The 22052-nt window shown below is 45.5% G+C and overlaps 2 protein-coding genes across 8 annotated transcripts in view; one reads left to right on the forward strand and one right to left on the reverse strand.

The window, feature by feature from the left end:
- Positions 1 to 9440, reverse strand: part of BBOF1 (basal body orientation factor 1) — a 28437-nt gene extending 18997 nt beyond the window's left edge. For 2 of the 3 annotated variants that reach the window (XM_014570797.3, XM_006117802.3), the window contains exons 1-9: positions 9285 to 9440; positions 8753 to 9002; positions 7688 to 7753; positions 6889 to 7032; positions 4945 to 5025; positions 4442 to 4512; positions 3882 to 4026; positions 2953 to 3446; positions 1340 to 1444 (exon numbers count right to left, since the gene is read on the reverse strand). In XM_014570797.3, the coding sequence (XP_014426283.1) occupies positions 1340 to 1444; positions 2953 to 3446; positions 3882 to 4026; positions 4442 to 4512; positions 4945 to 5025; positions 6889 to 7032; positions 7688 to 7753; positions 8753 to 9002; positions 9285 to 9316 (1388 nt within the window). In that variant the 5' untranslated portion in view covers positions 9317 to 9440. The remainder of the gene's footprint in view (positions 1 to 1339; positions 1445 to 2952; positions 3447 to 3881; positions 4027 to 4441; positions 4513 to 4944; positions 5026 to 6888; positions 7033 to 7687; positions 7754 to 8752; positions 9003 to 9284) is intronic. The other variant, XM_025181965.2, reaches the window with a different exon arrangement.
- ENTPD5 (ectonucleoside triphosphate diphosphohydrolase 5 (inactive)) overlaps positions 9394 to 22052 on the forward strand; it is a 46236-nt gene continuing 33577 nt past the window's right edge. For 2 of the 5 annotated variants that reach the window (XM_006117730.4, XM_075926894.1), the window contains exon 1: positions 19088 to 19232. The gene's annotated coding sequence lies outside the window, so the exon portion shown is untranslated. Of the gene's footprint in view, positions 9525 to 19087; positions 19346 to 20860; positions 21068 to 22052 lie in introns of those variants that run through there. The other 3 variants (XM_075926893.1, XM_006117732.4, XM_006117733.4) reach the window with 3 other exon arrangements.

Consider the following 22052-nt stretch of genomic DNA (forward strand, 5'->3'; position numbering starts at 1 on the left):
ATTTAGCCTCTTTGGACATTAATTCACTTTCTGACTTAAGTGACTGTGACTCAATGATTAGCTCATCAAGTTCACTCCCCCTCTGATTCACAGGGAACAAACAGAATCCCCTAGAAGATGTTAAAGTTAATATTAAGCTTATCTTAGTCAAAAACAACAGGAAACAAAGTTTAAATGACAGATTCCAATTCTAGTTTGTGGGCAAAACATGAAAAGTAAATAGAACATAGTGTTTTCCCCAAATTAAATGCATTAATTGGACATTCCCTACAAAATTCTGCTATATGTAAGATTATTACATGTGAACACACTTCTAATAGAGCATCCAACCATATCCCTGCTATTGCTGTTTTTTTGGGTTTCTTTTGTCATCAGTTTCTCTATCAGCTTGGACAATGAAATGAGACTGATCAATATCTCTTTTTAGTTACCATACACACACAGCATGGTTTCAGTTTCCAGTTTGTGAATCAAGTTTTCAAAGAGATTTCAAAAACTATGGTCACAAATTCTGCAAGCAAATAGCAACATGAGCTATATTGTGAGCTCAATTTTAATGACCAGTTTTTTTTTAAATGTCAACACATTTTCAACCTTTTTATGACTGTGCAGATTGCTTTGTTTGCAATAAAGACATATTTCATTCTGTGTATGGGACATTCTGTCATTAATTGGATAAATGATCTCATTACAATCACTTGCTAAACAGGAAACAGTTATTCACTGTGAATAAAATTAATTTAATTGCATTGGTTCATGACAGCAGATCTCAAGACTGTAAGCCAAGACCCTTTTTTAATTAGGTCTCCAGGACTGACTTAGATTTGCTGGGGCTCAGGCCAAAGCCTGAGCCTTACTCTATGGAAGGCTAAAGTCCAATCTGATGGCTTCAGTCCTGAGCAGCAGGGTCAGATTGCAGGCTCCTGGCCTGGATCTGAAACCCTTTGGCTCTGTCCTACTCCCTGGGGTGGTGGGGCTTTGGCTTTCCCCTCTCCCCAGTAGTAATTTTTGTTGTCAGAAGAGGGTCAGAGTGCTATGAAGACTGAGAATTCTTGTACTAGGACCACTCCGTGTCCTCTTAACCACTACTGCTACTTTTCTTCCTCTTCAGAGGTTCGAAAATTGCACCTCAAGACAGAGTAGCTCATCCTAGAGTCAGATTAAAATTAGCCAAGATTCCCTTCTCCAAACTAAGATGGAATATCTTTCCTTCAGCCTACACAAGTACTGGTCAGCACAGGATCAGCCTTAGCTGCAGAATGGGGTATCCAAGCAATCACCCTGGATTCCACAACAGGAAAAGCTCTGTGTCCAACTACTACCATAGAAAAAGCATTACCGTCGCTCCATGCCATTCATTCTTGCAAAGAGTAATCTGAGAACACATTCCTTCTGCTCCCATGTCAACTGGCCAATATCCACCTTCCCTTGCTGGATATTTGTCCTGTAAAACACCATCAGAGTGTAGATCAATGTAGTAGGAGAATAAGATCAAAGAAAATGTTATCATCCAGCATAAAATATCTCTGGCCAATGGATGCGCAAAAAGGATTTTCAGTCATAACCTGAATTCCCTGAGTTTCATTCAGCTGGTATATATGTAAGCACAAAAGAATCCTGCATTTGCAGGAGATGGACTATACACCTTGATCAATCTTCCCCACCTATTTAAATTCCACAGCTTTCTAAATTGTCAGATGGGCTAATCAGTTGAGAAAATCTGATATCTTGTCTCTGACAGTTGCCAGATATTCCAGAAAAAGGTACAAGAAACCCCATGGTGGATAGTTATGGAATAACCTGTTTCTGGGGACAGTTTCCTTCTAAGCCCCCATAAATTAGAGAATAGTTTCTATTCTGAAGTATGAGGGTTTATAGCCTCTTTTTTTAAAAAAAATATTCAATATAACTGTGAATGTTTTCATTATAATATAAATATCTAGTCCTTTTAAAAATCCTTTGAAGTCTTCACCTTAATTATACATTTTGGTAGTGAGTTTTGCAAATTATGTGTCGGGCAAGAAAACCATTATTTTTATCTCTTTTAAATACATTATCTGTCCCCTTGTTTTCATACTGTGAGAAGGTAAATAGAAGCACCTTATTTACTTTCTCTACATTACTTATCATAGACCTCTACCATTTCTCCTCTTACTCATACTCTCGGCAGAAAAAAAAACCTCCTGGTCTTTTTCATATCTCTTTGTATGGAAGTCTCTCTCTAATCACTTCCATCTATAGGTGTTGAACTCTCCCTATTTTTGCTATAATCTTTTTGAGGTAGGTTGATTAGAATTGAATACAGTATTGCAGGTGAGAGCATACCACTGATTTATACATAGCAATATGATATCCTCTTTATCCCAGTCTTTTTTTCATTCTAACATTTTGTTTGCCCACTTAGCAGAGGTTTTAATCAGGAATAAAATAGAGCCTTTCACCCACTGTGTTACTGAATTTGATAATATACTACATTTATTTTAATGAAGTTGTCTCTTTTTCTGTTTTCAATAGGCCACAGATTTTTGTATTGACAATGAAGAACTGTATTTGAGAAGATGTAAAAGGAGATGTGTAGCTGAGGCTTTTGGCTCACAGGGAAAGACACAGGAGACAGAGGTTGTGAGAAAACCATATTAAAATGATCAGCACGCAATAAATAATAGTGCTGGCATTTAGCTGACATATTTAGGTGTCAGTGATAATTTATCACTTCTATTGTGTTCTGCCGGGTCTTCAGCAGCAGACGGTCCTGAAACTCTCTAAACTGCTGGGTCTGCAGCCTTCTCTCCAGTGCTGAACTCCTTTCCTTCCCTCCCGCCCACCACAGTAGCCTCCAAAGAGATTACTAATCTGGGTACTGTTACTACACAGTGATTTTTAAGATTTAGGTTTCATTCCTGTGAGCCAGGGAGATGGACAGTAAATGGTCTGCTGTTTAATTACTAGTACCATTTCTCTGCCTCCTGCAGGTCCTTGTACACACTATTTGTGCTGTGAGCATTGCTGTTAAATGTTCTGATTTTTGGGTACTCTTCCTTCCCTGCAAACGCTTCCATCATTTTCTTCTGATAGGCAGCTTGGGCCACCTGCTTGTAGCACTTTCTGCTGGACAGGATCTCACGTTTCACTTGTTCCAGAGCTTCTAGGAAGAAAATTTCCACCTCACTCCTCTCATCCAGGATGTTCTTGGCCAGTTTCTTCACTCGATTCATCTCCCGATCCTTCATTTCCAGCAGCTGCTGCAGCTTGTTGATCTCTACCATGCCTGCCTGATTTTGAACTAAGGCCTGATGCTGTGTCTTCTGAATTTCTGTTTCAAATTCTTGAGTCATATGACCTAGTGCCATCTCCAGTCTCTCCACTTTATGCTGCAATGTTTGGATCTGGGCTTTTTGTACAGTGACTTGCCGGACCTTTTCCTGAACCAAACTCTCATTTGTTTCCTAAAGGACAGGAGAAAATTATTTGGACTCTCATCTTAATCACCCTGAACCTCAGACTTCTTTCAGTAGTAACAGCACATGGGTCACATCAGCCTGGCAGACATTCTGGCACTTCCATGCTAGAAAGTGTGCAATAATCTGGGCTCTGGGCTCTGCCTCCAACTGAGACAAAATGAAGAGTGTCTGATCTGCACAATTCCCATTGTACACACTGAACTCTTCTTAGAGGGGCACCATAGGAAACATTTTCTATTCCACAGTCAAAAGGACAGAATAAGAGCCTCATGTCTCTTAAGACAGCTCTAAATTACAGTAAATTGTGGATGGGTTTGACTGGAAAGGCACTTAATGAACTTAAATCTGTATTCAGAATTTGTATTTTAGGGGTCCCTTCCTAGGGAAGAATGAAATAGAATTAGGAATCAAAGCAGGAACCTTCTCCTGCAGAAGAAAAGCATTGTCCTCTTCCAGCTGTTTCTTTATTTTTTGTAGCTCTTCAGTCTCCTTCAGGTGATAAGCAAGAGCCTCCTGAAGACGAACATTCTCTTTAAACACTGCTCTCCCAGTGTTGTCTAACTGCCTAAAGAAGAACAAAATACAAGAGGTGACATCAGAACCTTTTAGGTCTTCCTGTATTAATATCAATACCCTAATTTCACAGAAAAAATATTTCATGGCACTTTCACTGAAACAGTTTTGTTTCCAGCTTCAGGGCTGGACAAGAACGGGGGTGGGCACAGATGTTTCACTGAGAAAGCATTTGCTGAGTTTCTGGGCTGAAGCCAAAATTAATTTTATGGTAGAGATGTCAGGATAGCGATGGTCCCTGCATTTAAACTGTGAAAGTAAAAGATGCAACCAAAGGCCCTTACCCATTTCCCCACAAATATTGTACAGTGGTGTTGGCTGCCTAGTAGTTATTTGTAAGTCCAAGAGTGACAATGGCTTTCTGACTCCTCATTGTAACTGGAGAACAGATAAGGCCAATGACTTACACAACGGCCTCATGGTGGGCTCTCTCTGCCAACATTACTATCTTCTTCTCAGCTTCTCTTTCTAGTCGTTGCTGAAGGGGAGAAAAGGCTGCTTAAATAAATAAAGACAGACTGTGTAGTACTAAAGAAAAAAATCAGACAAAATCCATGTTTCTAAAAATCACACACCTGGGATTAAACTGGCCACCGAAACAACTCTTTATTCTAGAGGAAAAGAGGGAGTGAGCAGCAACATTGATTCCTTTGGGGCACTAAAACCACTTCCCTGTGGGAGTGGGAATCCAGCAATGACATGGCCCTTCAGAGATTCTGATGCCTCTGATTTTTCCTGAAAAGTTGCACCCAATTGCAATATCTTACTTTTTCTTTTTTTTAACAAACGCCGTTATAAAATGTTCATCAAAAATAGCCAAAGCAACTCAGATCTTGGCCAAGGGGAAAGCCACATTGTTCAAATATGAGATTCCTAAATATTTTGTAATATATTCCTAAATATTTTGTACCTTTTCTTCCATGAACCTGTTCTCTAGCCTTCCCAGAGTCTCCTGATGTTCCTTGTTTGAAATTCGCATATTTTCTTTGATCTATGATTTAAAAAAAAAAAAAAAAAACCTTTAACAATGGTGCTATATTTCAACCTTCCTGATAAAAGTATAGCTGAAACTCTCTGCACAGCAACTCCCAGTTTTTATCTTGCTCATCTCATGCTCTCATTGGCCCCTAACATAATCTCTGTCTCTTCTCTTACCTCTCTTTAGTCATGTTACACTTTTCTTTCATGGTTTACCAGCTTTCCTAATTTTAAATATTTGAAAAGCTTCATTAGCATACTTTCCATTAGTCTGTTAATATACAGAACATGGCATAGACTCTTGTAAAACTCTTCCCAGTCTCACACTATTAGTTATACTCCCTCTATTCAAATAATCATCTGTGCTATTCAAAACTCTGTGCCCTAATATTTTTTAGAAAAATTTTGCAGAAAGGTATTTCGTATCTTACTTCTGAACATTAATTTATTATTTGTATTACCACACCAAAGAGATTCCAGTTATGGATCAGGGCCCCATTGTGCAAGGCACTATTTAAACACATAGCAAATGATAGCCTTTGCCCTAAATAGTTTACAATGTAAGTGATTTACTTATGCCAAGAGATAAGATAGTCACTGCATTTTATCTGCCTGTTGATGTGGTTATTGAGAAATCATGTTATAACTTTTATAAACCCTATGGTACTTATAGCCCAAATACTAAGTCTTCTGTACATATTCTTAAAGGAGGTGTAAGCCCCTTCTGATATATAAAATGAGTGGATCCCAGACCCTATAATCCTTGCTTAGTGCAGAAGAGCCTGAGTCAAATGTTAGCAAGCCAAGTGCTCTGTAAACCGCTTTGAGATCTATGGATTAAAATCACTAGGGATGTTATTTGATTAGTCTATAAGGGAGCCTCACCTTTGAAGTGTAGCAACAGCCCCAGAGTCCCCAGCTGGTCCCTTACTCCCTGCGGCATTTCAAAGTGTCAGAACTACGTGGAGCCTGGGGTCCTCTACGGACTTCCCTGCTGCCCCGGCTCTATGCAGTGCTGCCACTTTGACATGTCGCAGGGAGCTTCACACAGCGTTTCAAAGCAGCAGCACCATTTGGAACCCGGGCTCAGTGGGGGAGAACCCAGCTGATCCCAGCTACATTCAGTGCTGCTGCTCTGATGCCTCTCCTCCTCGTCCCCCCCCCCCCCCTTACTGCCTCTTTCTGATAGAGGCAGCAAGGGGAGGGGAAGTAACTAGTCGACTAGTATATCAACTATCTGATAAGATTTTGCTTATTGGACTGTCGACTAGTCTTTCATATCCCTAAAAATCACTAAAAGTACTAGATACTTTATTATATGACTTGGGTTTGGCCCTGTATTTTTCTCAAGATATTTGAAGACTGAACATTTGTTGTATTTGTCCTCAGTACTGAGGCTAGACTAGGCCTTTTAATAGCAATCTGACCATGTTTTGTGCTGGGGAGCAGGAGCAAATGAAGAAGCCACCATTTCACTGAAGTTTGAAATGATTCTCTGTACTAACAAGCCAAGTTAAAACACACTGATTATTTTTAGCTAAAATAGTGCTAACTTCATATGGTTTTCGCCTCCAACCATATCCCAGTTCGGGAACATATATGTCTGACCAATATATTGCTTTCTACATTCACAGTAAGCCTTATTTGCAGTAAACAGTGTAATAAATCAGTCAGATTCATCCATGTTCTTTCCATGTCAGTCACCCACCCCACCATGAAAGTGGCAGAATCACTTCCCATATAATTCATTACAGACTGTGGATCATGTAGTTAGTACCAGTGCAGGTTACCATGTTGAATTAATTTTAATTAGATTAGGTCATTATTGCTTTCAGGACATTAAAACATCCAAAATTAACATGTACGACAAACTTACATCTTCAAGTTCCTTCTCCATCTGTGCTTTCTTCTTGCGAAATTCTTTTATTGTTTTCAGTTCTAACTGAATTAATCCAATTTCTTTGGCTTTTTTGCTGAATTTCTCCTCCAGATCCTTCAACTGCACAGAATAAAGTTCTGCCTGCAAATCAGAAAATCTAATCAAGAAGAGAACAAGTTGTAACTATTCAACAATATTACTGCAAAAAATAGATAGCAAATGAAAATTAAAGACTTGGTGTGCAGAATTTTTAAAAGTCACTAAATTAATGAGACTTAGCACTAGAAGGGAAAGCAACAAGTTAGACAGAATCAAACTACTGGAAAAATAGGAGGCATAGAAAGAAGTGTTATGTTTAGACCTATCTTTGAATATGTCATTTCCCATTATATTCTATTAGAGATGGATGGGCAAGAAGTTCTTGATGCAATTTATTGCTTAAGTACGGGGAATAGCAGACTTTTGTAGTCAGGTTTCTGTAAAAAAATTCTGAGTACTACTTGGTGTTCATCTTGATGCCAATAAGACATCCTTCTGTTGTGACCCTACCCACTCTTTATCTATCTAGATATTAGTACTGGTATCAGAGATAGCAAACCACACTCAACAAACTAAAAAGGCCTTGTATAGTCCCCAACCCACTTTTCCTTTGCTGTTTTTTTTCATGCCATGTGTTTATCTCAAAAGCTTTTCTGCATAGCAATTATTTCTATATTGCTCATATTACTAGAACCAAAACCATTGCTCAGCCTGCTATGGAGGCCTCATTTGAAAGGAAAGGGAGCAGTTCACTCACCACTTTCTCATTCTCCTGTTGAGCCTGCTGCTTCAAATCTAGCAGTTGCTGTTTCAGTTTTGAAATCTGCAAAAGATGAAAATAGAGAAACCACTATGATTGAGAAAACTCTCCCCCATTTGTTTACTTCTCTCCCCAAGCCTCTTTCTGGGATCACATCAAGAAAGCTACAGTGACACACAAAAGGTCTCTCATTTGTAGGATTTAAGCTGGCACTGTAGAGGAGGCAGTGTAGGGTTGTGTACACTGGCCCTATGCTGAACCTGTATTGGCAGAATTCCTTGTAGGGACTCTACAGCCCCCATTATGCCACTAGAGTAACATATGGCACTCCAGAATCTGTCCCCCCACTTTTTGCACTATAAATTTGCAGTTGAGTGTCTTAGGTCTGCTCACTCTCTCTTACTGAAGAAACTTTACAAGTGTCAGCAGGGGACCAGAAAAACACATTCACTGTGACTGATACTGGAGAAACTCGGAAAAAAGTTACAGAGATGTAGTAAAAACATGCTAGGTCTCATCAGTATATGTGCATCTGGCTTTGACTTCTCATATTTAAATATGGCCTGCAGGTGTCAGAAGGTGATGACTATTCCTGCTCCTGCACATGCAAACTGCAAACGTGCTCATCATCTATGCCGAGCACCCTTTTTTGGATGTGTGCAGCATACTCATCTGTTTACAGCATGCGCCAAAAGCATAGGGGGAATGGTAGATTGTTGCACCTTTCCCACAATGCCTGGCACAGCTGCGTGGAGCAGGTGTGGAATATCTGTGGTATATAGGAGATGATACTGCCTGTGAGCTATTTTTGATTTGTTCCATCAAATGCTTCAAAAGGCTCTATGCTGCATTACAAGCTGCGTGTGCACCATGGACAGCAGGTTCTGTGGTCACTGCACATTTGCAGATGACATATTGAACAGTCTGCATCTCCTCTCTGAACCTGCCAATAAGACACTTGTGGACCTAAAGGCTGCTATATTGTAGGATGAGCATCTCCACCTTCGGTGTGGACACTCAGAGTGCATGGAGTGGTGGATAGGTTCCGGTCTCTGCACATACCTGCTCTTCTTTCTCCAAATCCTGCTTCTTGAGAAAGCTGATCACCTCAACTGTGTCCTTCTCCAGGCGGTGCTGCTGCCATGACAGCTCCTCATTGTTCCTGGCCAGCACGCGTGCAGCCTCACGATACTCGGCCCGGGAGATCTCGGTCACCTCTAGCCGGGCTTCCCATAGTGCTGTGTTGGCCTTGGCCCGCTCAGCCACAGACTCCCTATCCACTTTCGAGTCAGCCTTGGGCCCCTTTTTTGCCCTGTTTGGAAAAGCTGAGGCATGTGGGTTAAAGATCCTTGAAACTCCCACCCCACTGGGACACTGTGGAAAAGGTCTCCCTCTACCCTTCCCCCACACTGCCTACTTATATGCCCCCTTCCCTCCCTAATCGCCCACCTCCCCCGCTTCTGCCCTTCGCCCCACCGCCTGGTTCCCTGCCCCCTTCCCTCCCTATTGCCCCCACTCCGCACTTCCCCTCCCCCGCCCCGTTACCCTGGTTACCGGTCCCCTCATCTCTCCACTTCCCTCGACAGGCAGTTACCTGCCCCGCTTCGCGCCTTTCCCCTTCCGCATCTTGGCCCCGGCCGAGAGTCACGGGCGTCGAGTCGCAGCCCGGATCGGTCTCTTGAGACAAGAGCTCGCAGCGATCTGTTGCTATGGGGACTAGAAGCCAGAAGCTAGTGACGAGTTAACTATGCGTCCGTGACGTCACACGGCGCGCTGACGTGACACGCGGCACCGGCGAGACGAGATGTGGGGTCTCGAGCGCACCGGCGAGGCGGTGAGTGCCGACCACGGGAGCGCGCGGGGCGCGTGACAGCGCCCCCACTCCAGAGCCGGGAGCCCTCCCTTGTCCCCTGCGCGGGCCCCGAGCCGGCCTTGCTCCCCCACAGAGACGCCGGCTCCCTCCGCTCCCGAGACTCCCATCGACCCAGCCCTTCCCGGTGCTGGGGTACTAGCCTTATCCCAGAGTTGTCTGGGGCTGGAGGCTTTGAAGTAAAAACAGAGCCACGGGCTCATAGCTTCTGGCCCCTGCTACCGTGTTGCCTGGCAGGTGCTCAGGTTGCTTGGTGCAGGCGGGGTGGCGGGGGAGACAGAGGCGCAGTGCGGGACCCAGCATGAGCTGGGACTGAAGTAGCTCTTACTACATTTAAACAGCAGAGGTGCAGTGGTCTGGTCCTGGTGCAAGCTGGGACTGAAGCAGTCCCTGCTCACACTGGATCATGGACCTACCCTTGCTGTGGCTCTGCAGTTTAAATGTAGTAGGAGCTGGGTTGCCTACACACCTGTTCCTACTACATTTAAACTGCAGAGCCACAGCAGCCCCTTATTGACTAATCATGTACTCGATACAAATTGTATCGAGTACATCGGGGTGGACAACCCCTGGCTTCTGAGCCGTATGCGGCTCACGAAGAAAAAAATTGTGGCTGCTGGTAGAACCGGGACAGAACCCGGAACTGCTCGGGTCAGCCGCTCTCATGGCCGAGCCGCCACTGTGAGCCGCATGCGTTCTCACGGCCAGCGCCGTTCCGCTCGCTCCGCTCCACTTATGTCATATTCTGCACAAGCAGGTTGGGTCGCACACAGCATCCTAGCCTGCACGTGGTAGCGACTCCAGGGCTGTGTCTAGACTGCATCCCTTTTCCGTAAAAGGGATGCAAATTAGACACATTGCAATTGCAAATGAAGCGGGGATTTAAATCCCCCCTGCTTCATTTGCATAAACATGGCTGTCGCTTTTTTCCAGCTCGGATCCCTTATGAGGAATAAGGGATCTTTCGGAAAAGGCTTTATTTTCCGAAAGATCCCCGTCTAGACTGGCGCTTTTTTCCAGCAAAGCTCTGAGCTGGAAAAAAGCGGCAGCCATGTTTATGCAAATGAAGCGGGGGGGATTTAAATCCCCGCTTCATTTGCAATTGTGATGTGTCTAATTTGCATCCCTTTTACGGAAAAGGGATGAAGTTTAGACACTGCCCAGGTGCGGCGGCGGTGCCAGAGGCGGCTCTGGGACCTGGGCATAAGGTTAGTGGGGCGGGGGGATTGTCTTAGAGCAGGGAGGGGAGGTGTCTGGCTCTTGGGAGAGGAGAGGAGTGGAGGAGCTGCTCAGCACCTGGAGGGAGATGCACGGCTGTAGCGGCAGCTCCGAGACCCGAGAATTCGGTTAGAGCGGGGAGGGAAGGAGGAGTGGAGGGAAAAAGGGACCTGGCTCTAGTCTGGGAGAGGGGAAGGAAAGGGAGGGGGATCAGGTTTTGGGGAGGTGTTTGCACGGCATCCCAGCCAGCACATCTCAAAGCCGGCCATTCAGCGCATGCGCCCTAGCACCTGGAGGGAGACGCGTGTGACTGTAGTGGAGGCTCTGCCTCCGGGACCTGAGGGGCGGGGGAGGAGGATTGGTATAGAGGGGGGCCGGTGCTTGGCTCTGGGGGGGAATTGGGTTGGGGCGGTGCCTGGCTCTGGGGAAGAGGAGAGGTATTGGGCTAGGGGTGTGTGCCTGGCTCTGGGGAAGGAGAGGGGGATTTGGTTGGAGTGGGGGTGTACTTGGGGAAGGGGAGAGGGATTGGGTTGGCGGAGAGGTGTGCCTGGCTCTGGGGAAGGGGATTGGGTTAAAGCAGGGGGGGTGCCTGGAGGAGGGGAAGGGAAGAGCCGCCAGCTTCCTGAGACCCGGGATCCCCAGGTACTGGGCCCAGCTGTCTCTATCCCCTCCTCCTGGCTAGACCCCCCTCCCCACGAATACCCTGCCCCAGCACCCTGTCCCGTGCCCCCACCAGCACAGTTGGGGCCACATTAGTGAGGCTTGCAGGGTTTTGGAGCGGTTTTTTTTTTTTTTTGCATCTCACTTGTGTGGCCCTGACTGACTTTCTGTGGGTCAGTGACCCCTGACTCAAAACAGGTTCCCCACCCCTCTTATAAATAAAGAAAACGCTGAAACATTTTGTGTTTGCGATAATATTTTATTTAAAAATAAATCCTGGCCAACAAGCCCCCGGCCCCCATCTGGCCACAGCATCATAACACTCCTGCACCCTCACCAGACTCCAAACCTGAGGCTATCATACACTGGAACCCCCTGTCCTGAGCCTCTCACATCCCCAAACTCCTGCGCCCCCACATCCCCAGTCTTCTGCCACAACATTCCTGCACCATCCACACACTGCAAATCTGTGTCCTGAGCCCATCATACTCCCAGCCTCTCTGCCCTGAGCCCCTCATGCATCCCAGCCCAAACTCCTGCACCCTCACAGCCACAAGCCTGCGGCTTACTCAGCGCCCCAACCCTCCACCTGAATCCAGCACTCTCCAGCCTGGAGCCCCCTCCCTGAGCAAGCATCCTCTTCTCTACTTCTGCCAGCACCCAAATTCCCTCCCAGAGCTTGCACCTCTCAACCCTTCTCAGTGTTTTTTTGTTTGTTTGCCAGAATAGCAGTGTAGATAGCATGAAAAGCCAGGGCAAAGTTGTTGAGCCCCCCCAAAAAAAAGAGGGCCGCAAAAACCCGAGGAAAAGTTGTTAACCCGCTCCTCCCCCCCAAAAAATGCCGTGCCCTTGGATGGATGTAGTAGCACCTATTTTTCCCCAGTGTGGCACTTTTTCTTTTTTTTTTTTTTTTTTTTTTTTGCTCAAGAACTTTGACCCGGCTCTTCTATGCTGTCTCTGCTACTATTGTGGTTCTTTGTCTGGAATGGGTTGGTCACCCCTGGAGTACATGATTAGTCATTTAGTTGATACTTAACATCAACTGGGTAAGAAGTGGCCGGGGACAAGATCTGGCATGCCTAAAACTTTGATCCGGTCCTCAGATTGCATCTGGCTGCTTTCTATTTATATCTTGCTGCCCCTGCCACCGAATTTCCAGATGGCGCAGAATCTATTTAAATGGCTCCCGGGCGTCTGCCAGGCAATGCAGTAGCAAGGGCTAGGAGCTGTGAGCCCTTTGCTCTATTTTTACTTCAGAGCCTCCGGCCCCAGACAACTCTGTGGAGGGGCTAGTCCCCAGCCTTGCCCCTTCCAGGAGTGGAGCTTGCCCATGACCAGTACCAAAATTCATTAAGTGGCCCCCCTGCGAAAATTATTGCCCAACCCTGCTGTAGAGCCAGAGCAAAGTTGCCTCCTTGGATGTGAGGGCAGGGCTGCTGCCACCCGCACTCCCAGGAAGGAGGCTTTGCTGTGGCAGCGAAGCTACCTCCCCAGCAGTTGGGCAGGCTAGGGCTGCTGATAGCCCCGTTCCTCAGGAGTCAGCAGGGGTAAAGGGTGGCTGGGCCCACCACAGACAATGGCTGCTCTAGCGGGGCTGGAACAGCCCACTGCCTGGAGCGGGAGGGGAGTTACTACACCCCTTGCCAGTTAACCAGAACCAGTAAGCCTCACCTAGTAAGGCAGGGGTGGGCAATAATATTTTGCGGGGGCCATTTCAGAAACTTTCAAGTGGTGCTGAGCAGCTCCAGAAGGAGCAGGGCCAGGATACTTCTCTGCTTCCCCACCCACAGATCATGATTGGCCTGGGGGTAAGAAGTGTTTGAAGTCTTTGCCCCTCCCCCCCAGAGGTTCTCCCTAAGTGTTCATGCCCCTGGCGGTGGGAGGAGACTTCGTGTGCTCCCGCTTCTGCCCCCAGGCCAGTCAGGGCTTAGGGGTAAGGGAGCATGCTAAGTTTCCTCCGCCCTACCCTGCAAGGAGCACGCAGCGCTTAGAAGCACCACAGGCTCCTCGCAGGGCGGAAGGAGACTTTGTGGGTTCCCTTGCCCCCAGATCCTAAAGGGCCTTCATGGGCCGGATCAACCTACTTGGCAGGCCGGATCCAGTCCCTGGAGGCCCTTTTGCCCACCGCTGCATGAAGGATTAGGCTTGCCAATTAATCAATTAACTTTTTATATCTCTAATTTATACTGTGCTTAGCACTGTGAAGTCCTGATCCAAGATTAGGACTCCTAAACTGGGTGCCCTCTAAGCTATGTGGCCCCACAACTACCTAATAATCACACAAGGGACTCAAGGCTGCCGCTCATGGAGCTGCCGCAGCCTCCTTTTCCTCACCTGCAGCTCCCTGCTGGGGTCACAGGAGTACAGCTCTCATCTCCCCCATCTTCCTCCCACCACGGCAGCTCCCTGCTAGTACTAGGACTTAAGGAGAAGTGCTTCTCTGGCCTCAGGAAGGAGCTGCCACTGCTGGAAGACAGAAATGTTTCTCTGGCCCCAGCAGCAAGCCAGATTAAGAAAGAGGCTTAGGAGCTGCATCTTGTAAAACCCCTGTGTTCTAGGCCCTTCCTGGTGGAAGTGGTGGGGGGTGACTCCATACGCTGCTGTCTCCCCCTCTCCGTGGCTGGAGCCATGACCACCAGGAAGCTTTGTCCCTTTGCTGCCTTCATCTGAAGGCTTTGCCCCCACAGCTCCCAGTGGCCAGGAATCGCAGCCAATGGGAGCAGCAGGGGACAGTGCCTGCAGGTGAGGGCAGGCCATGGAGCCACTATTCCCCATCATCATGGAATGGGAGCTGTCCCAGGTAAGTGCCCTCCATCCCAATCCCCTGTCCTAGCCCTGAGCCCCTTTCCACTCCCATACTCTCCCTCAAACCCCACATTCCAACCCACAGCTCTGTCCGAGAGCTCACTCCACCACCTAGATCCTGCCTAGAGCTCAGACCAAATCCTGAACTGCTCCTGCTCAGACCCTTCCCTTCTCTCCCCATCCTCCTGCCCTTAGCCTGCTCCTGCCCTCCAAATCCCTTGGCCCCAGTCTGAAGCCAGCTCTAATTCCTGAGTCCTGTCCCACACTCCAAACCCCTTAACTCCACTTCTGCCACAGACCATCTGTGTCACACACCATCTCCATATTGGTACATATAACAAAATTCATTTTGCACATGGACTTAAAAAATGAGAGGGAACACTGTTCGTACATACTATGTTAATACAAATGAGAGCAAAGTGTAGGTGGAAAAAACTGTAAATTGTCTAAAGGGGCTTAGTTTGCCAGAATCTAAAACTTTCTAAGTTTAGCAAACAAAAGTAAGGCATCTGATAATATTTCTATGTAAAGCTTCTCTGATTTTTTCAGTCTTTAGATGACAGTATTGGATTCACTAGATGTTTGTCATTCTAACTGTAGTAAATGTGGAATCTTCTGGGCAATATTGCAGACTGACGACAAGTGTCTGTTGATTACTAAATTCATTTAGTAATCAATGTACCTAAGTTGAAGGAGTAGAAAACAAATTATTGATTTTACTAAAATGATGACATTCTTATAAAAATATAAATGTTATTAAAAAGTTGTAAATGGCAGTACAAAAAGAAGTCTTGCTTATGTGAGAGAAACAGTTTCAAGATTAAATACATCACCGGAATATTAAGGTTGCTGAGCCTGCAAGTTCAGACACTTTTGGTACCATCATAAGTGTAATGTGTTGCAATCTATTGATAATATTGTAGTAGCATTTTGTCCCTGTTGTAGGTGTTCTAACGGCACTTTAACATCAACTTATTTGAGGAGCAGTTGGGTTTTCTTTGACATAAAAACGGCAAACATCAGTTGTTGATTGTGCCATTAAAAACAATTGAAATGCAAAGTTGCAAGCCTTCTTTTATGATACCATCACCTTTAATGTAGCATAATGTGAACAATTTAAAAAATTGAAGTACTTCACGTTGAATTGGAACAGACAGCTATGCAGTTAGATGTTACAAGTGCAGAGGGAGAGGAAATTTAAAGGAAGGATTAAGAGAATAAACAGCTATTATGCCAGGTGATTAGATCATGTTCATGATTGATCAGTAATAGTAACAAACAACCTCGGGGATAAAGTAGTCCTGCTTAATGCTATTGATTTTATATATGAAATAAAATCCACAACATGTTGTATTCAAGTTGCTGAAGATGCCATACAATAGAATACAGAGAAAATAAATCAAAGGCAACTTTGTCATTTGTTTTTACAATAAAAATGTACTAAGAACTCATCCTTTAATTTCAGTTCATCCCAAATTTTTGACATGTGTGTTGAACAACCATTATGTTACATTATGGAAATCCAAAAAGTCAGAACCCATTGTCACCATACTGGTTGGTAGTAAAAGAAGGATTGATGTTGCAGTTTCCCAATAGCATGTGGTGGAACTCTTAGGAAGACTGTGTCTGTGTTTGTACCCAACTACTATTGATATGCTGATATTTGCACTGCACACGGAGGATTGAGCAAAACAAAGCATGCATTTTACACAACAAGGAGCTCTTTAAGGAGCCATTACAGCATAAAAACAACTGAAGGTTCTATTGGGAGGGAAATCAACAGATTACAGGCAGAGGACACTGCTATTTCAATCTCAGTGGAAATATGTTTTAATCTAATTAACAATAAAATTGAAATCCCACTGGGACAACATTAAGACATTCATGGAATCCATGGAAGAAGAGGCTGGAAGAGGGCTGCTAGACCATAATTGTGAATTTGTTTCTTTCTGCAAGCATTTAAAATTAAAGATCTAGAATTGTACTCTACATTTGCAAAGAAAGTTGTAATTTTAGTCCATCAGAATTCTGAAAAATTCTGTCAGTAAAATCACAAGAGAAGGAACTGATGAATTCAGAATAATTAATTTTAAAAAGACCTGTAAATCTGTGAGCAGATCAAGAAAGCATGTTTTTTCCTGCATTCAAATCCTTCTGGTTAAAACTTCATAATGAATTATGTGCTGAACAAATAAATACACTGGTAAAAGTGTATTTCTGTCTAAAATGGTGGTTGCCCATCACTGATTTAATTCATATACTTTAAAGTTCTAGGAATGAGATGTAGGACCAGCAGGGGTGACAGTCACAGTGAGTCACAGGCAAGGTGGGGTGAACCAATTGCACCCCTGGAAGGGGTGGGCTATAGGCAGAAGGGGGAGGCAAGAGCAATCAGCCCTTACCTCCACCTGGACCGCAATGCTAGGCCCCCTGTCCAGTCCTTAAAGCCTCATGGAGTGGCGCTTTGGTGCTCCCACATCAGTGCAGAGGGGCCCGGGGCTCTGTCCACTGATGCTGCTGCAGTAGTAGCTGTGGTGGTAGGGAGCTCTGAGCCCTTTTGAATGTCCAGGCCCTTGGACAATTTTCCCCGTTCTTCTCCCCTACCCCTATCAGTGGATGAGGTTAGGATGCTGGGAACTTGATATTGCTTACAAAACTGCAAACTTTTTATTTTGGACAAGGTGGCTTCTACGGGTACAGGAACCATTTTTATAATGGGGTGTTGATGGAAAACATGGAAACCATGTATTTGGTGTTTGTTATTACTGTAGTACCTCAGAGTTACGAACACCATAGTTCTGAAATATTCATAATTCTGGACAAAATGTTATGCCTATTCTTTCAAAAAGTTTATAACTGAACATTGACTTAATACAGTTTTGAAACTTTATTGTGCAATAGAAAAATGCTGCTCTTAACCATCTTAATTTAAATGAAAGAAGCACAGAAACAGTTTCCTTACCTTGTCAATTTTTTTTCAAACTTCCCAACTTCCCCCTTTTTGTTAGTAATTTACATTTAATACTGTGCAATATTTGCTTGCTTTATGGTTGCTTTGTTTTTGTCTCCATTGCTGCCTGATTGGGTACACCCTTTTCCAAATGAGGGATGTGATTGACCATTCAGTTCATAAATTTGGTGTTTGTCACTCTACGATTCTATCGTACTATTTCAAGTCAAGTAACACCCCCAAAGCCTCTAGTTCCATTACCAATGATGGCTTTTCACATGGAGAAAAAAGTGTACAGAATGAATCACTTAGTTTCAGTCTTTCATTTCCGTGTGTGTGTGTGTGTGTGTGTGTGTGTGTGTGTGTGTGTGTGTGTGTGTGTGTGTAAATTGTTATTGTGTATCTGAGATGTTTCTATAGCACTTATCTCCTCTTACCCTGTCCCCCCACTGTCAAATTTGGACCCTGATTTTAGTATGGAGGTAATGTGATGAGAGGTGTAACAGTCTAAGTACAACAGTTTGAGCTCCCACATGCTACTCTGCATGGAATACATGGAAATATGAATGAGACTTTCTTGCCCTGGGCCAGTGTAATGTGGTATGTAAGCCACACATTGGGGAATCAAACCAGAGGGTCCCACCCAGTCTCACAGGCTGGGCTGGCTCACACTGGAGGCAAAGATCAAAAGGGAAAAGTCCATCCCAGTCTGAGCAGAAGAGAGCAGTCCTAGGGTGTTAGCCCCTGCAGAGAAGCCTCAGGAACTCCATGTTGCCTGGAGCAACCTCTGCTGCTGAGCTACCAGAGGTCCCCATGGAGACCAAGAACAACATCACAAAGAGGTAGAACCCCACTTGAGAGTCCATAACCACAGCTTGTGATGGCTTGGGAGAGTCAGAGGATGCAAAAGGAAGTCACCTAGGGTGCAAGCTTGATCTGTGACCTGCCAGTCACAAGACTCAGGGATGGACCTGCTGGAGTAGGGAGGGCCCAAGTTCCCCTGTGGCCCCACAGACTGCCAGTACTGAGCAATACCATCTCTCCCCTCGCCCCTGTAGACACTGCTGGGCTACGTCTACACTGGCGCGTTCTCACGCAAAAACTCTTTTGTGGAAGAGTTCTTCTGCAAAAACTCTTCCAGAAGAGAGCATCTACACTGGCATGTGCTTTTGCGCAAGAGATGTGACGCTCTCTTGCACAAGAAAGCTCTGATGGCCATTTTAACCATAGGGCTTTCTTGCGCAAGAAATTCATGTTGCCTGTCTACACTGGCCTTTTCTGGAAGAGCTCTTGCTCAAAAGGGCTTCTTCCTGAGTGGGAGCATCAGAGTTCTTGTGCAAGAAGCCCTGATTTTATACATTAGAATGTCAGTTTACTTGCGCAAGAACACGCAGCCAGTGTAGACAGGCAGCAAGTTTTTGCGCAAGAGTGGCCAATTTGCGTGAGATCACGCCAGTGTAGACACAGCCCTGAGGTTTCAATATGGAAGACCTGAAATAGTTCTGCTTTGCAAGCTCTGCTGCTCTGCGACTTCCTGTTCCATCTTGACTCTGTGTCAACCTTGATCCTCCTTCCACTGTATGAGGATTTTTCTGACTCTTCTGCATTTTAAGTGTACAGCTGAACTCAGTTTGCCCCAGTGCATTCAACTTGGTTGTACTTTACATTTTCTCTCATTTTAATCTGCCCTGTCCTGAACTTTCTGCAGGATTTTGTGGCTGGCTGGTTCTGGGTGCTTCCTGCTTATATAATGACAAGCTCATTGTTGGCAGTGCTCAAACTGTTGAAATGAACTTTCTGTCAATTTGTTAAATGTTTTACTAATTTGTTGATCTCAATTGAACTTTTAACTGTTTGGAACCTGCCCCTTGTACTTATCTGGCTTAACTAAAGACCTAGCATGCTTGTCAGCATTAGATCAATCATAAACCCAAGCCCATGAAAAACAGCTTGTGTGAAATTTCTTGTGCTTCCCTAGTTGAATAGCTTGTGTGATAAATAGTCCAGTCATGTCAGCTGCAAGTGAAGGTGAAGAAGAGGTGAGTGTAGGCACAGTCTTTGCTGTCACAGAGACTGTTACAAGCTGCTTGTCAGGAATCTTTGGAGTGGAGGAGCAGTTGCCTAAGTCTTGCTTCAGGATTCTAAGTCTTAGGTGTGTGACTGTAATATTTTGCATTTCTTACTACTAATTATTATTTTAGTGCCATCTGACAAGTGGTAGGCAGATATCAAGCTGAGCTTACTGATGCTGATCTGCTTATTACACCTATTGCAAGTTATCTGCAAAACATGCTAGTATTACTGTAAGCCTGTCCTTTTTCACCCTACCTGTCACACCTTGTCTTAAGTGAAGATTATTAACTCTGGAGCTGAGTTTGTCTTTTACTCTATGGCTGTCTCTAGACTGGCCAGTTTTTCTGGAAAATCAGCCGCTTTTTGCGCAAAAGGGCCAGTGTAGACAGCTCAGATTTGTTTTCCGCAAAAAAGCCCTGATCATGAAAATGGCATGGACGCTCTTCCGCAAAAGCACTTTTTGCGGAAAAGCGTCCGTGCCAATCTAGACACGCTTTTCCGCACAAAAGCCCCGATCGCCAATCTAGACGCTCTTTTCCGAAAATGCTTTTAACAGAAAACTTTTCCGTTAAAGCATTTCCGGAAAATCATGCCAATCTAGACGCAGCCTATGTCTGTACAATGCAAAGTGCAATGGGGTCCAACCAAGTTGCAATACAAATGATTAATCTCAAGATTAGTGTTTTTGTCAACAAAGAGGATGCTGTATGCTTAAACCATGTGCTGATTTAATAGCTGGAGAGCCCTAACCATAAGCCAAAATTTTAATGAAACAATAGGTCAAAGTGAGGAGTGCCTTGAGTTGGGTAAAAGCCATCTCTTGGGCAAGTCATTAATATAGAGGCAGATATGCATGCTGAAATGTCTGCAAGATTATCCAATGGCTTTATGTCTGTATCCCTATGCAATATTTGAACAAGCTATTTGTAGAATGGTCTGGGGGAGAGAGGTTATACCATTAAATACCATGAAGGCTAAAAGTTATTTGAAAATGGAAAAAAACATATTCCTGTTTTTTTAGTAACTAATCTCTCCCTACTTTCTTGAGGAGATGAGACTTACCACTTTTCCCAGAGTTCTTCCTCTCCTTCTTCCTTTAATTCTCTTGCTTCTACAAACAATATTTAACCCTTCCTCATCTTTCACTACCTTTCTCATTAGGGATGTTAAAGTGTGTTTATTTTGGTAAACGTGTGCCTGTTGAAATTTTCGGTGAGTACATGTTTACATGCGGGGCAGGTGGGAGGCAGCTCCATGGTAGCCAATGCTTATGAGGAGCTGGCTTTTTAAAATGGCTCCCTGCAGTCACTGGCTCCCATGCTCATGCCAGAGGCAGCAGCGCAGGCTTGGGAAGGTGGCTCTGTGAGAGCCAGTATGCACGGGAGCCAGCTTGCAAGCCGGCTCCATCTCTCTCTCCCCCCCCCCCCCACTACCTCTGATACCTAGGAGCAGCAGTGGGGGGGGGGGGGGAGAATGCTGCATGTAACTGTTATTGCTCAGGTTCATCAGTTAAACATTTACATGGTTACACAATTACATCCCTATTCTCTATTTATTTTCATTTTCTTTCTTGCTTTCCATCTCCTTCCACTGTCTCTGTCCTCTCACTCCTTTATCCTTTTTAAGACTATTCATCTGTTCTCCACTGAAGTTCCTCTAAGCTGAGGACACTCCATAGCTCCTACCAGAAAGGCTCATAGTAACTCCATCCTGGCAGCACTTCAGTGAGGAGCAGGGAAGAAGAGTTGATAGATTTATTTGGGGAAGGGGTAAGCTCGGAGAGAGATGGAAAGCTGTGAAGGTAAGGGGAGAGCAGCTGGGGTGAAATTTTGGGAGTAGGTGACTGAGGAGGGGAAATGTTCAAGGAAGAAGTTTAGAATGCTCATCTACTGAGAAAAAATGACAATAGGGAAATGGTATTAATGAGAAAAATCAGTGGATTATTTTTATACTACCTTAATTTCTAGGGACTAGACAAAGATGTAAAGGTCACGTGTTTCTGTGGTGTAATAAAAAAATGTAATCCAAAGACCCTGCAGTTTCGTTTCAGACAGAGCCATGACCTGAGGCGGGTGCAGGGATTTTATTTGTACAGGCAGTCCCCGAGTTATGCGGATCCGACTTATGTCGGATCCGCAGTTACGAACGGGGTTTGCTCCGTCTCCCTGGTCTGCTGGAGACCAGCAGACCAGGGAGACGGGGAGCAAAGCCGCGGAGCACGCGGGCAGCGGACAGCCCAGACGCGCCGCGGCTGTCCCGCTGCCGGTGTCCTCAGAGGCTTTGCTCCCCATCTCCCTGGTCTGCTGGTCTCCAGCAGACCAGGGAGACGTGGAGCAAAGCTGCGGAGGATCCGGGCGGCGGGACCGCGGTGCGTCTCGGTCCGCCGCCCGCGTCTCCCTGGTTTGATGGGGGGGGGGCAGCTAGTACCCCCTCCCTCCCCCAGGAGACCAGGCTTTTCTATAGACCCCTGTGGTAGAGCAGCTGGGGCGCTGCCTTGGTCCCGCAGCGCTGCTCTGGGCACTACTGGACAAACCCAGCAGCACCCCAGCTGCTCTGCCCCAGGCGTCCTGATTCAGCCGCTGCTGGTCAGTTTCAGCAGCGGCTGAATCAGGACGCCTGGGGCAGAGCAGCTTGGGTGCTGCTGGGTTGGTCCAGTAGCGCCGAGGAGCGGCGGCGCTACTGGACCAACCCAGCAGCACCCCAGCTGCTCTGCCCCAGGCGTCCCCAAGTCAGCCGCTGCTGAAACTGACCAGTGCTGACTACAGGAAGCTCGAGGCAGAGTTGCT

Source organism: Pelodiscus sinensis, chromosome 4, assembly GCF_049634645.1.
Source record: "Pelodiscus sinensis isolate JC-2024 chromosome 4, ASM4963464v1, whole genome shotgun sequence".
In the NCBI taxonomy this organism is placed as follows: Eukaryota; Metazoa; Chordata; order Testudines; family Trionychidae; genus Pelodiscus; species Pelodiscus sinensis.